This window comes from Pieris napi, chromosome 13 (assembly GCF_905475465.1).
Source record: "Pieris napi chromosome 13, ilPieNapi1.2, whole genome shotgun sequence".
NCBI lineage: Eukaryota > Metazoa > Arthropoda > Insecta > Lepidoptera > Pieridae > Pieris > Pieris napi.
The window spans coordinates 10868118-10884051 of NC_062246.1; the positions used below are offsets into that span (position 1 = coordinate 10868118).

The following is a 15934-nucleotide window of genomic DNA, read 5'->3' on the forward strand; positions in this document are numbered from 1 at the left end:
CACTGACGTTGAGTGTCCATGGGCGGTACCATTTTATATCAGATAAGCCCGTTTTTCATTGTTGATTTTTTTTTTAAATTTGAATTTTACCGAATTCATTTCTCACAAAAAAAAATCTAAAACAATAATATGGTGGAATGCGTGCGTCGTGTTTTGTTTTAGCCCGCAAATTTCGTCACTGTTGTTGAATTTAGGTCAAATCACTATTTCAGTACGGGATAGTGTGAACGGGAAATTTCTAATTGCAGTGTTAATTATTTATGTCACTATCATTTTGATATGATGCGGGATGCGGTCCAATTTAGTCGCGGATGATGAACACAAACCTTATTTCATACATTATTGCTCCAGTAAGCTGATTCGTACTTTCAAATGCCTTTAAAATCGTAATTGTAATTGTTTTGGCTCTGGTGCAGTGTTGGCCCAGTGGCTTCAGTGTGTGACTCTCAACCCTGAGGTCGTAGGTTCGTTCCCCGGCTGTGCACAAATGAACTTTCTATGTGCACATTTAACATTCGCTCAAACGGTAAAGGAAAACATTGTAAACCGACTTGCCATAGAGCCGACGGCGTGTGTCAGGCACAGGAGGCTGCTCACCTACTTGCCTATTAGATTGACAAATGATTATGAATCAGATATAGAAATCTGAGGTCTAGACCTAAAAAGGTAGCGCCACTGATTTTTATTTGTATGTAGGTACTATAAATTTATGTTTACATATTCATGCCTATCATGTTTATTTTTAGTTTGACACACACACTTTAAAAATTGATGTGTGATACAATTTACAGTGTGTTTAATTATATATTTAAATAACTCTACATAGTAGCTTATCGTTTTAAAAAATCAAATGGCCACTACACGCAATACTCGTCGAGCGAGTTTGCTTATCTTGCCGAAGCCGCGCAGAAATTATTTAAAGAATTCTATTAATAATGTGCAATAATTTAATCAATCACCCTCTAAAATAGGTAATATAAGCGTGTTTAATCAATTCAAAAGGGCATAAAAGATACATATTAGAATGAGCCTACTATAGAATAAAATTATAGACTAAAATTGGGATAGCTTATGGCGACGCGTATCTCGTTCGTATATTATATTAAGTTTCTCATGTAAATAAAAATATTTTTTTATAATGAGAAATAAAGTTCTTTAAACGTTATTTTGTATATATACTAGCAGACCGTCCAAGCGTTGCTGTATGTGATATTACATAGTAGTAAACTATTCAAGGGAAACGGTAGGAGAACACCAGTCATGGGAAGCTTTATTGGTGGTTATGCCATTAAACTGTTAGAATTGTGACTATCAAATAAAAAACATATATTGCAATAAAATAATATTACGGGTATAAATTGAGATGTTAGCCATCCTATCTTTTAAGTTAGATCAAACTGCACACGGTGTGCAAATTTGATTGATATCGGTTCGGTAGTTTAGGAGTCCATAGCGGACAAACAACGTGACACGTAATTTATATATATTAAGATATTACATATCTTGTATTTGAGTATATTTCCTTATTGATACATAAATAAGTGACATTGCTAATATTAGTTTTATAAACAAAGGCAAAGTCAATTATATAAAAGTAAAGCAAGATAAATTTAGTATATAATAAATCTCTTCCGGGTCCGAATAAGTAAAAATAGTTACGTTTACATGAGAAAAGCTTCGTAATTGGGAAGGGAAGCATGAAAATCCATCGTTCGAATGCAATTGTAGTATACAAATTTTATAGAAAGTCGATAGAATTGAGCTGTCACAAATTGACAGTCGTATTGAACGAATACTTGAAATTATCTGAACATTTTGTCTTGTTACATTTTTAGGCTTGGACTAATATATATTATATAGACTTACTAGCTGCAAAACAAACGTTTGCCGGGTCAGAATGTATATTATTTCTAGGAAACATTTTTTTAGTTCAATAAAATCAATAATAAAAAATAGGGGTTGTATGTATTTTTGTGTGATGTATTATGAACACCCCGCACCCTTATCACTTAGGGGTTTGAAAGATAAAAGTAGACGTTTCTCAGACTCACAGAATACGAATATACAATTTCATAAAAATCGGTTGAGCCGTTTCGGAGGAGTATGGAGCGAACATTGTGACACGAAAATTTTATATTATACTAGCTGACCAGGCGAACATCGTACCGCCTAACAGTCGATTCTTTATTTTTTTTTAATACTTATTCTACTATTCGGGACACCGGTCTAGCTAGTAAGATAAAAAAAAGAAAGTTGATAATACGACAACTACATTATGTCAAAAAATAAAAATTTACCTTCCCAGAACCCCTCCACTAACACTTGAACTTTATGCTATGGTATTAAAGTTCAAATTGACTTTTAAATATTATTACGAATATTATTTTAGAGTTTTTCACTCATTTTTTTTAATTTCTCTCTCCGTAAGAACCATCCTCGTACTTCAAGGAATATTATAAAAAAGAATCAGACAAATCGGTCAAGCCGTTTTCATGTTATGTCGTGACAACGGAAAACGGGTTTCATCTTTATATATATAGATTAGATATATAGTTGGAAATAGAAACATATTTAAAAATAGGTTAAAATCAATTATATTACTTAAGATCCGTTATTAATTAATATTGCAGTTAAATAAAACAAGTTTATTATTTTCAGAAAACTTGTATAGTAATGTTATTTTCAGTGAAATCCGCCTTCAAAATATAAAAGTTCAAGTAATCGTGCTTTGTTTCATGTTCCTCATATCAACACTAACTATGCAAACTTTGTATCGCGCAGCCCGGATATATAACGGCCAATTTTTAAGTCTTGACTTGTTTAAGCTATCGCGGAATATGGTTAAAATGAGTATTAAAAATATCCATAGCGCAAAATCACCTGCATACCCACACTTTCACACCACAAAACAGCCAAATTAGGTATTACTTTCTTAAATTTATTGAATAATTTTATTGTTTTTTTCCTTTTTTAATGAACCATTTTGTAGCTAAATATTATGTATTTTTATATTTTTAATTTTTAGTGTTATTGTTTGTTATTATATATAATTTTTATTAGCTGTAGGATTACGAAAAAATAAAGAGTCTCTCTTTATTAAATCGGTCAAAAGCCGTCTTTCTAGGACAATCCCAACAATGACTATGATTGATACATTTGACAGCAGAATAATAAGCCCTAGAGTGAGACAGAGGTTGCGCTTTTGTCTGTGTTAGAATAGGACGGGTGTATGGTAGGGTCTCAATCGATCAGGTTACCATGGAAACCACTCTAACCAAAGCTGTATAGGTTTTAAAGTTGCGTTAAGTAGGCTAGCTTCCGTTGTGTAATTTAAAACGCAATTTATAATTAATATTTATTTATTACAATGTATACCTACAATATATGTTGCAAGCTATCTTTTCTAAAATATGTGACAGAAAATAAAAATACATTTTTATCATCACACAAGGCAGAATCCAAAATACCATCCGTATTACCTCGACGTCCGTCGTTCCACAACTGAGCGTTTGTTTAAGCACTTTTTGCCACGGGCCACCGCTATGTGGGCAGGTATACCCCACTGAAATATTTCCGAACCAATTCGACTTAGAGTTCTTAAAAGCGAGCTATTTTGTTATATATATGTATTTTGTTTCGACAGTATTTCTCCTCAATTAGGGATCAAATATTTAACATATTTTTAATCAACTAATTTTAAGTACTATGTTATGGTTTTCTTATTTAAGTATTTTTACTTCTTCTCTTCTTTTTTAATTTTAATTGTACCTGACTCTTTAACATTGTGGCTTTGGGGTGCTGTAAACCAGTGCCTCATCGCCATTTCAGTTAGAAAGCAAAAGCTGAGAGCTCCGAGAGGTGTTTCTCCTCAATTACGGATCAAATACTTAACTTCTTCTCTTCTTTTTAAATTTTAATAGTACCTGATTCTTCAACATTGTTGCTTATGGGCGCTGTAAACCAGTGCCCATAAGAGAGCCATTTCAGTAAGAGAGCAAAAGCTGAGCGCATCTCACTCTCCAAGTGACAACTAATCTTCAGTAGTCATACTTGTATTATACCACACAGGCCCTGTGGAATAGAAGTTTTGTTTGTTCACGAATATAAATTATATTTTTGCAGCCCTATCGTCTCAATGCCAGAGGGCTCGCGAGTGCGTTGCCGCCGTTCTATATTTATTTGTCGTCGAGATAATAAGACTGGTAGTGACATTTACAATCATCTTCTAAAACTAATGAAGTATGGACTCACTCCATCGAAGTGTATCCAAGTGATGAGTATATATAGTAGCTTATGTCAACCACTGTAGACTTCGAGCAGTAGATGTTCGAATAGTCAAGATTTTTGAAGTTATACTTCTTTAGGCGCGTTATGAAAAATTTATGAGAGTGAAATTTTGAGATGCGCGCGCACCGTGACACAAAATTAACAGAATGATTTTGTCCACGGAAGATGCTACGGCATTAGACATAATTTAAAAACAACATTCGAATAATAATAGAATTTATGTTACACTTAATGTAAGAGAATAATAATAAATAATTGTTTACTAAATTTTTCAAATGTAAACTGAACTTTATTGACTATAATGACTCCTTTTCCAGTCTTTGATTATTTAATTGTAATTAATTATTTGCATGCAATCAAAAACTATTTTTAACAATGCCAAAGAAGATAACTTCTTACGCGCGTACATAAGTACACACTTTTTTTTTTCTTTTATATTTGACACTGCACACTTTCCTTTCCTCCACAGGACAAAGAAAAAAAAATATTTTTTGTTTCTAAAAATAAACCCTATTCAAAAACAAAATTTAATTGAACACGTTTTAGCCATCTTTCGTCTCATTTTATCAAATTATTATTACGCTGTGATTAAAGACTGATTACTTTATTTATTTGCTTATTAGTATTCCTACAGCTTCTTATTATACAATATCTAAACAATTACATTATACACAAAAGATAAAACGGAAAACACATTCAAACATAAACATAAAACACAATTAACAATTCTTACCATTAGAAATAATTAAACATATACTCGTAAATAGTAAATTGTAAGATATACTGAACATTATTATATATATATATATATTTAATACAAAAGAGGATTAATAAGGCCATTATATAGTGTTGTCTTTTATTGACATAACTTTTACACATTTAAAGGAAATAATTTTTTTATCGGATTGAAGTTATGTATTATCGATACCAACTCCGGGGAAATAAATACAGATAATACAACTTTTTCTACAGCTGTGATACTTTTTGACATTCAACACCTTTTGTCTTCAGTCACCGTGACCACGCACGCTGTAAAGCACGCGAAACGTCGGATAAATTAAAAATTATGTAAAATAATTGTTTTCTTTAAAAGCCATAACTAATAAAGGATACCAGAGTTTTTAATAATATTTTTAAACAATTTTTAGTTATATTAAATATATTATCTATTTGCTGGTAATCTGTGTTAGAATTTGAAGGCACATACATGGTTCTGAGTTACGTAAATAGTTTGTATTAGGCCGAGGAATTTGAAATAGTTGGGTTTGCCTTGTATTGTATGAAAAGGGGTGTGGAATAGTAAAAGCGACAATAAGTCAGGGCAGTCAATTAAACTGTTACAAATAGCGTGTAAAAACATCAAGTCGTATTGTTTACGTCTACATTCTGGTATATAATACAATACTTTAGCTAAAACAATTATACTTTAATGAGGAAAATAGGTTTCAGTTATTCCAACACCCCACTCCACTAGATAAATATGTATATACATTATTAGGAAAATAGACAGCATGACTTGCCTTAATGCAGTTTGAATTACTTACTGAAACCATTCACCTACTTGCATCTCTTTAGCTTACTTTGAAAGATAAGACGCAAAGTTTCTTGAATCACAAGCGCTGTTCATTTGATACTCACTCCTGTGACTTTAAATATTGTATTACTGTATTAGATTATATAAGTTTATATTTTTATTCATGCAAAGTAATGTAATATTATTTACCAACCTCAAAGAAATACAGTCAATTTTTAGACTGCATTTTGTGCTATAACTTGTGAGTCTACTTAGTATGCTTCTCTGATATTAATGAAGTCATGAGTTGAAATTAGTATTGAAGTTATACTTCTTTTGGCGCGTTAGGGAAATATGATTAGAGTAAATTTTTACGATGCGCGCGCACACCGCTACAAAAACCCGACACCCTGAAGTTAGCATAGTCAACATTTTAATATAAAAAATGTCAATTTCTTTAATTATTTAGAAATTTTTTTTTTGTGATACATATGTAAATATAATTTATTTAACTAGATAATGCGTCATAATAAAACTTTCAATGTTAATATACCTTTTTTCTATTGTTAGTGTCGTTTTCCTACAAACATATTTTAAAAAGATTTTTTAACTTGTTACGCCAAAGAAGTATTACTTGTATTTGAATTCAGCAGCACGTACAATTGTCAGCCCAGCATTTATTTTCAGCAGCAAACAGATACATAGTAGAACAAAAACCTGAAATAAAATATTAAGTTACATTATTTAATGTATCCTTTGTATATACAAAAGTAGCAGAGGTATGTGGGACTCGACATGTACCAGAATCTCTGCAGAGTTTCCTCCATTCCAGAATCGACTCCCGGTGGGGGTCTTCCCTCAGAGATACGACCTCCAAATGTTTAAAAAGCGAGTGCACTCCTCCCTCAAAGGCCGGCAACGCATCCACTAAAAATTGGTGTCTATGGTCGCCCTTTTTGGTCGTCCCGCAAGCTCGTTTGACCCCCTATTATATAAAAAAAGAGTTTATTATATTATTAATTACCTAGGGTAGTTCCTAGGCCGCGTTAGATGCTCCGGGGTTTCTCTTACATAATACAAGAGACTCAACAAAACTATTACGATAAAAACCTGTTCTGTGTGAAGGACTTCAGCTGGTTTAGTTAGCCAGGACTTTACACACAACACACCTAATGAGTCTAAATGCGGTAACTGAGTCCACAAACCATAAACCAACAACACATCCGTTGCCCGATTAAGTCTTGTGGAAAAGGGTGCGATTTTCATGGACACATTGCCTGTACAATCTGTTACATTAATGATCAACACTCTTATACACTAAAATTTCTTGCGTAAATGGCCAATCTCAATAGAGATTAGCCGAATTTGTCTAAAACACTATACACAAGTCTAATATTTACTTTAAAATTACCCACGAACAAAGGCTTCACCAACACGTAAATGTCGAGGCTATTGAACTTCTTGACACCAGGGCCTAATGAGAAGATTGAAAAGGCAATGCGAATTAGTGAAATAGTGGAAGTGCACGTAAGTGGTAAGGGGGAAAAATAAGACACAAGAACAGAGTGTCTTCCCCTTAATAGAGACTGTACTAGACACTTTAAATAGGTTAGAATTAAATTACTTATTAGTCTTAAGTTAGGCTGTTAATTGTGTAGAGACAATTTATAAATCCTGCCTGTATCCCAAACAATTGTTTAGACGTAAATCGAACTGTGATTAATTGTTATTAAGTTAATTGCGTAATGTCGATGAAGTACTACATTATATTGCTACAACATACCACAAACACAATAATTAATTAAGATCACGAGTGGTTAGCCTTGTGAATGTTGTGGCCGGAAAATGATATGGTAACATAACATTTATAACGAAAGATTCACACAAAAGCACAGAAAGTAATAATAATAATCAAAAATGAAAAATAGCATAAAATTATGGAAAAAAGAATAAGGTACATTTTAAGTGTGTAATGAGTGTGTGTTGTGTTTGTAACTGGACCTGTACCGTGTTCCACAGCGCTGGTCATTCTGCCAGAGACCACAACAGTTAGTTTGCCAATATTTTGACGTGACAACGTCTTATAATTCGATGGAGCCGGCTGCACGCACGAAAAAACATGACTCATGCGGCGTTACCTCGCTCTGAGGCGTTACTTCGCTCTGAGGCGTTACCTCGCTCTGAGACGTTACCTCGCTCTGAGGCGTTACCTCACTCTGAGGCGTTCCATTTAAAATTGACATAATTGTATTTATGCATACAAATAAATGTAACTTGATCAATTTAATTGTGATTTCCATTTACCTCCTTCTCTATATCCATACAAAATACCTATCAAACAAATTAAATAATTTTTTTTTTTTTTTGAAAAATGCAACCATCCCATCCCCTTCTCGACTTTAGCCACTAGGACCTTTGGTCCAGCCAGTTATAATGAAGGTATACAATACATGACTGAGTTACGTAAATAGTTTGTATTAGACCGAGGAATTTGAAATAGTTGGGCTTGCCTTGTATGGTATGAAGAAGGGGTGAAAATAGTAAAAGCGACTAAGTCAGCCAATTAAACTGTTGCAAATAGCGTGTAAAACATCAGGTCGTACGTTACGTCTACATTCCAGGTATTCAATACAAAACTTTAGCTAAAACGGTGCATTTACACTACTATATTTTATTTAATGGGGAATCTGGAAACTGTTCACCATCCTTCAGGTTGTCCGGCGTATCTCTAGTCAAAGTCAAAGTCAAAAATCATTTATTCATGAAGGTAACACAATGTACACTTATAAACGTCAAAAAAAAATATACATAAAATTTTACATTAACTTCTGGACATCCTAGTCCTGCCTTAAAAATATAATATTTCTTAATGTAAATATAATATTCTCGCAAAATTGAGTGTGTATAAAGTGTTATTAATAGTTTCCTCCCATCGGAGCAATATTTAAAGGCGGTGCTACAAGATTTCGTAGCAATGCGTAGGTGTTCTACGAAATATTTGATAAACATTATACAATTATAAAACGGCATCCGGTCCATAAAATAAAATAAAATAATCAAACATATTCAATCCACTGCCACTGAATCATTAATATCATTGATATGAATTAAAAAAAAATAATATACTTTAAATAAAAGCTTTTATATCCGGTAAAAGTATGTTTTAAGAACATACACATAGGTTTGTTAAAGAGACAAAATCCGATTGCTAAAATAGATCTTTATGATTAAAAAGTACTACCTAAAATTACTGAACTATTTCGCGGAAAACATCGATTTTCCCACGTAAAACTAGGTTTTTTTGTTGATGTTTTCTTAAGTAACAAGTGTTCAAAAGTATCTATCGATATAAATTAATTTGATCGTATTAATAGTAATATTTAATAATTTTGATATATTCCGTTAAAATCTATCATTTGGATACTATATAACTCAGTTGTTAACGAATCCGTGAACAATTAAACTAATAAAAGGATATTTTAACGAAATAATGAAAATTCAATGTTACAACTATTCGATCACAAAGCGCCACTAAAACCAACTGTGGCTTCTAGTACAAAAGATGCGATAAGCTTATGAATTTTCACCCCTGCACGGCCAGTTTCCGTTGACCCCTGGTCGCCGTAACCGAGCCTCGATTACATACAAAAACCTAGTACCCAGATCAAAATCAGAGGTCCTATACTCTGGTCGTTCAGACGATAATTTTGTAGGGAGCATGCGCGCGGTTATCCTGTCGTCAGTCTCAGATTACCGGTCGTTCGGAGTATACGCTTTTCGAAATTCGAATTTTTAAATATGGAATTCTAAGTGTTCGGTACTTGTCATTTCAACTGAGACCCTGTCAATGAGAACAATTGTTTTTTGTGTTCGTTGTTCAATTGTTCAACCTGTTGTTCATCTGCGTAGGTGGTGTAGTACGTAATATTTAGGGCTGTCAAAATAATTTGTAACAAACCAAAACATTCGCTACCATAAATAATCGTGAATTTCTTAATGAAGTTAATAGTAAAATAAAATCCTTAATATTCTTAATTTTTAAAATCTTAAAGATACATACTTCATATATCCTTCCTAATTATCAGAGAGCAGTATATATCTTCCTGAAAAACAGAATTCATCATTAATATTAAATATTACTAAATCATTTTAAGTATTTAAATATAGGATCAATTAAAAAAATCCCCGTGTATTAAACAAATGTTTTGTAATTCGATAAAATTTTTAGCAAAGCCCTATTTTGTATACTCATTATATCCTTTGTGTAAAAGATCTGTACAGACGCGAGCAAAAGCCGTTATTGTGACTTACACATAGGTACAGTCGGTTACGGAAATTAATAACTTGTACTTTATAACTCAGTAATGTCACGTACAATGTTTTATTGTTTCGAACTGTTTAAGTACAGTCGCAGCCAACAGTAACAATTACGTCCCGAATGTATAATCACCTACAAAATTACACAAATATATTTTGTAATCTTTAATCTTTCTGAGTTCCATTTGTTTCGATACGATAAATTGAATTGCAGATAACATATGTTTGGTATATAACCAGGGTTTTCATATAAAAGTGTCAGTGTGATTATGTCAATAAATGTCTGACGGCCCGTCAGGGTTACCTCCGGCGTCATTGTCAAAATGCAAAACGCACGAAATGTGGGCGGCTATGACTCGGTCAATTGAAATTCTAGTGGCATTCTTCGAGTACTATGCACAAAGGTAAGGAAAAAGTTCTTTCTAAGAGTTTTCAGGGACTAGTTTTTGAGAAAACACGATATTTCTAGAGATTTGCTAATTTATTTACAGTAATAATTATAATGCAGTGGCCTAGTGGCTTCAGCGTGCGACTCTCATTTCTGAGATCGTAGGTGCAAACCCCGGCTGTGAACCAATGAACTTTCTATGTACTCGATTGTACAGTGAAGGGAAACACTGTTAGAAAACCTTGATCCAAAAATTCGTGTATCACAGAAGGCTGATGACCTACTTACCTATTAAAAAACAAATCATGACGAAAAAAATACAGAAATCTGAGGCCCAGACCTCAAAATGTTGTTGCGTTAGTTTTTTTAAATATAACAACGTCTAAACGGGCAAGAGGCTCATTTGATGTTAAATACCGCTGCCATGGACACTCAATGCCAAAAGACTCGCGAGTGCGTAGTTGGCCTTTTAAATATTCGAACGCTCTTTTATGCACTGGGGAGCTCCCGCCCAGAGGTGAGAACAGTATGTGGGGCCGAATTTGCGCTTTGTACAGTTGCAAGCGGTGGCTCGGAGTGAAGTACCGTCTCGCCTTGCTGAGCACACCAAGCATTTTGGAGGCTAATTGTTAATACATTGACTAACTTAAATACCATATATATTATACATAAAAAAATATTCTTTTAAGGCTGTTTCTTACTTAAAATATCTCACAAGACTTACATAATAGAAAAATAATGTTATAGTATAACATAGTACTCAAATAAAATTAACATACATTATGCAATTGATTAATTCGATTGAATTGGAGTAACAGTGTAACAATAAAACGTATCATACCTTTCAGGAAAATTGTACTTTACATGTATACAAAGAAATCCCTACCGACGAATCTCCGTCAATATATTTAAATCACAGGTGAAATTGAATCTGCTTGCCAAGGCTGTACTTAAAATTCTCGTGTAACCAACCAAAGTCTTACGAAACGATTTGTATGAAGTTTGTTGGGTATATACCACGTCAAGAATAAATTGAGGGTAGCCCAAATATTTTTTTTCAAATTCTTATGATTAAAAAATAAATAGATCACTTGAAATGGCTTAGGTGTCAGCTACTACCGGGATCCACAGGTAGCGGGAGTCCCCTATAACAAACCGGCAGCGTTAGAAGGTTTGTGGGGAGCCCTTAGGAAAAGCTCTTCCAGGATACTACAAAGATCCAGTATAAACATTGGGAAAGTCAATGGCGTCAGTAAATGAGCGTTATACTCCTTTATCTACGTGCAGCTGCGTTGGTGGTAGACTGACAGAGTGGGAGCTTAGTAAGCGTCTACTGTAGTTAGTCTGATTCGTAGGACCAACAAATAGCGATGTGGAAGGTAAGGAAAAACCACCACATGCTTGCATTTAAAAGATTAAAAAGAGTTTATTTTTTAAATGCTGACGTTGATAAGGGAACATAGTTATGATTAATAAATGTTGGTTTTGATTTGAACCAACGTTTAGTCTTGTCGTAAATATTTGTTAGTATTAAAATCGGCTTACAGCGCTTCTGTTTGCACTCCAACTTTCGACTTATCTATGCTGTAGCACCAGTTTGCGGAGAATGTACGTGATACATAATGAAGGAAATTCTCACAACCCAGATCAAAAATAAATCACTGCATGCTTTTCATGTCTGGGCGTTAGATTTCTGTATTTGTTTCATGATCATTTGTCAATCTAATAGGCAAGCAGGTGATCAGCCTCCTGTGCCTGACACACAGCGTCGACTTTTTAGGTCTAAGGCAAGCCGTGGTTTTCTTCACCGTTGGGGCGAATGTTAAATGCACAGCTGGGGATCAAACCTGTCGTAGGTTCGATCCTCGGCTGGGCACAGGAATGAGATTTGCACGCTGAAGCCACAAACAAGGCCAACTGCTCATTCTTTTTTTTATTAATATTTTTATATTAGATTAAGTTTCGTTATTGTATTATTTTTCAGTGTTACTTGTAATTTTTTGTTGATGCACTACCTGCTCTGACACTTAGCATTTTCTTTCCTTACTAGGGTTGCCTGGAAGAGATCACCTCTTTCACTTAGCATTTTCTTTCCTTACTAGGGTTGCCTGGAAGAGATCGCCTCTTTCACTTAGTATTTTCTTTCCTTACTGGGGTTGCCTGGAAGAGATCGCCTCTTACACTTAGTATTTACTTTCCTTACTAGGGTTGCCTGCAAAGGATCGCCTCTTACACTTAGTATTTTCTTTCCTTACTAGGGTTGCCTGGAAGAGATCGCTTATTAGCGATAAGGTATCTCTAAATATATTTGTTAATAGATTTTATTTTGTAATGTAATGAAATTTAAATAAATACCTTTCTAAAGCCGTCTGAAATAAACGTTTAATATTACCGAAAGAATACCTGTACGTCAAATTTAATCATCTGTACTCGTAGTCAAAACCCCGAACAAAATTTACGACCGCTGAGGAAAAATGGAAAAATTTTCCTACAATAATTTATATTTCGAGACCGTGAGACACATGTCGGGGGAAATTGATTTATTTTCACGAAAATCGCCTGGATATGTCCAATGTAATTGATACTGAATATTTATAAAATTCGATGTAGAGGTGGGATTTAGTAATCGCTGCTACGCTGCTAGCCTATATGGGTTAAGACCTCAGATTACATCCGTTTCTTTGATCACCGAATCTCTGTCCCACACGAGTCGTCAATTAGGCTTCAGACATGCTGGTTTCCTCACTATGTTTGCCCTCACGTCAGAATCACGCGTTTATTGAGCACATATAAACAGAAATCTATATACATAGCTGTAATTTGAACCCCCGACCTCTGTGTTGTGAGTCGCACGCTTGACGCAGTAGGTCAACATTACAGGATACCGCTGAATTATGTACCTGTACCTGTACCTATAAGTCTCTCATTTTAAAGACGTAATAATTTGTTAATAAAACAATTTTTTACCGGATTGAAGTTAGAATTTACAATTATTTTTCATAATTTTAAATTTAACCGACGTTTCGCGTGCTTTACAGCGTGCGTGGTCACGGTGACTGAAGACAAAATGTGTTGAATGTCAAAAAGTATCACAGCTGTAGAAAAAGTTGCATTATCTGTATTTATTTCCACGGAGTTGGTATCGACTAAAAGATGGAGGGTTTTGGCAGAAATGGCTCACGGTGTCCTCTTTTTTCGCACATTGTTTACCTTGAGATTTTAATTTGGATATTATTGGATCCCAGGTGTTTGACAATTGAAGGCCGTCTTCTCAAATAAGATAATACAACTTTTTCTATTATGGACTTGTGATGTCTACTGGATGCTAAATATAAATTTAATTATTAATTCATTAAAACCATACAAAATACAATTTCTTCTTTATGATATAATTAAAGATGATCGCGTATCAGTACTTCACTGTCTCTCATATATCCCTGCTGATACTTCTTACGCAATTGATAACTCTAAAATCAATATATTTAATGGCAAAAAGCGCCTTAAAATACCATAAAGATAACTTTTCCTCTATCATAAAATTTTATTATATTTAAGAACCTTAATAAAATTTATCGAATATATCCTTGTTTAAGTTAATGATTATGGATAAGCCGACTTTATGAGATTTTTGTAACTTATATCTTTAGGTTTAATTCTTTCCTCTCCCTCAAAGTGTCATTGCTTTCCCAAAGGGGAATGGTCAGACACATTTCTGTTTTATTGTAATTAATCATGTTGTAAGTCTTCTGTGCCTGCCAACCTTGGAAGTTTTATGTTTTGCCGGGAAAAAAGCAATTAAAACAATTACGATTCTCCATACATTTCTCTTTATTTTTCATCACTTTAATGCTGAGTTCTAGAGTGTTCAGTGAAGTTGTTCGGATCAATACCTGCAGCTGAGTTTCATCATCGAGGCAGAATACGAAATACCACCCGTATCACCTCGACAACTGAGCGTTTTTTAAGGTTTTTTGAGCAGTGTTGGCCTAGTGGCTTCAGCGTGTGACTCTCATACCTGAGGTCGTAGGTTCGATCCCCGGCTGTGCACCAATGGACTTTCTTTCTATGTGCGCATTTAACATTTGATCGAACGGTGAAGGAAAACATCGCGAGGAAACCGACATGTCTTAGACCCAAAAAGTCGACGGCGTTTGTCAGGCACTGAAGTTTGATCACCTACTTGCCTATTAGATTTAAAAATGATCATGAAACAGAAATCTGAGGCCAAGACCTAAAGAGGTTGTAGCGCCACTGATTTGTTTTATGTCGCGCACCACCACTATGTGGAACCAGCTACCTGCTGATGTATTTCCGCACCAAGAAGAGCGTACCAGTTTTTAAAAGACAACGCACTCGTGCGCCGTCTGGCATTGAATGTCCATGGGCGTCGGTATGACTTAATATCAGATGAGCCTCCTGCAAGTTTGCCAACTGTTCTATATTAAAAAAACTGGTAAAAAAGTTATATACTTATACCATGACAAAACGGGTCGGGATAATGGAAAGGCGGTTTGAAAAATTATCTAAGTTTGACTTTCGTCATTTAGAAGTTTTAATGTAAACTGTCTAGCAGAACAGAATATATAATAATGTAGCGAAAACTTTTTAGACATAATAGCACTTATGCTGTTGATGTCTTTAATTTTTACGAGGTTTTGTTTATATTAAAGTGTAGATAATATCTCTCTTATGGTTAATGTCATAAGGTTAACGAACCCAACATTAAGCCGAGTAACTGGTCGATACTCTATAGTTTATGATTTTTGTTGGTCTGTGTCTATTGCTAAGTCATTTGTCTATACTTTTTGGCAGCTTATTTGTTAGTTGCTTACGTTTTTTTGAGACTGCGACCTAATGACACCTGCTGGTATCTAATATATAAAATTCTCGTATCACAATGTTCGTTGCCATACCCCTCCGAAACGGCTCGACCGATTCTTATGAATTTTTTTATGCATATTCAGTAGGTCTGAGAATCGGCTACTATCTATATTTCACACCCCTTAGTGATAAGGGATAAAAAAAAATGTTTTTATTTTTTTATGATACATCATACAAAAATACATACAACCCCTAAGTTTCATCCCTCTACGATCAACCACGTACCGCCTAACAGTCGATTCTTTATTTGTTTAAAATACTTATTCTGCTATTCGGGACAGCGGTCTAGCTAGTAAGATAAAAAAAAGAAAATTGTTAAGACATTACATACATTATGTCAAAAAATAAAAATTTACCTTCCCGGAACCCCTCCACTAACTCTTGAACTCTTTCTAATGCTATCGTATTAAAGTTCAAATTGACTTAAGTATTATTACGAATATTTTGTATGGGAATATAGAAAAGTGTTGTTTTTAGACTTTTTTACTCAATTTTTTTTTAATTTTTCTCCGTAAGAACCAACCTCGTCCTTCAAGGTATGTTATAAA

General features: G+C 34.1%; 1 protein-coding gene across 5 annotated transcripts in view; it reads left to right on the plus strand.

Annotated features, from left to right (window-relative positions):
- Positions 1 to 15934, plus strand: part of LOC125055400 (synaptotagmin-7) — a 299046-nt gene that overhangs the window by 215373 nt on the left and 67739 nt on the right. The window contains exon 1 of one of the 5 annotated variants that reach the window (XM_047657853.1): positions 10019 to 10521. The exons of the other annotated variants lie outside the window; for them this stretch is intronic. Coding sequence (XP_047513809.1) covers positions 10397 to 10521 — 125 coding nt within the window. The 5' untranslated portion in view covers positions 10019 to 10396. Of the gene's footprint in view, positions 1 to 10018; positions 10522 to 15934 lie in introns of those variants that run through there. 5 annotated transcript variants of the gene reach the window in all.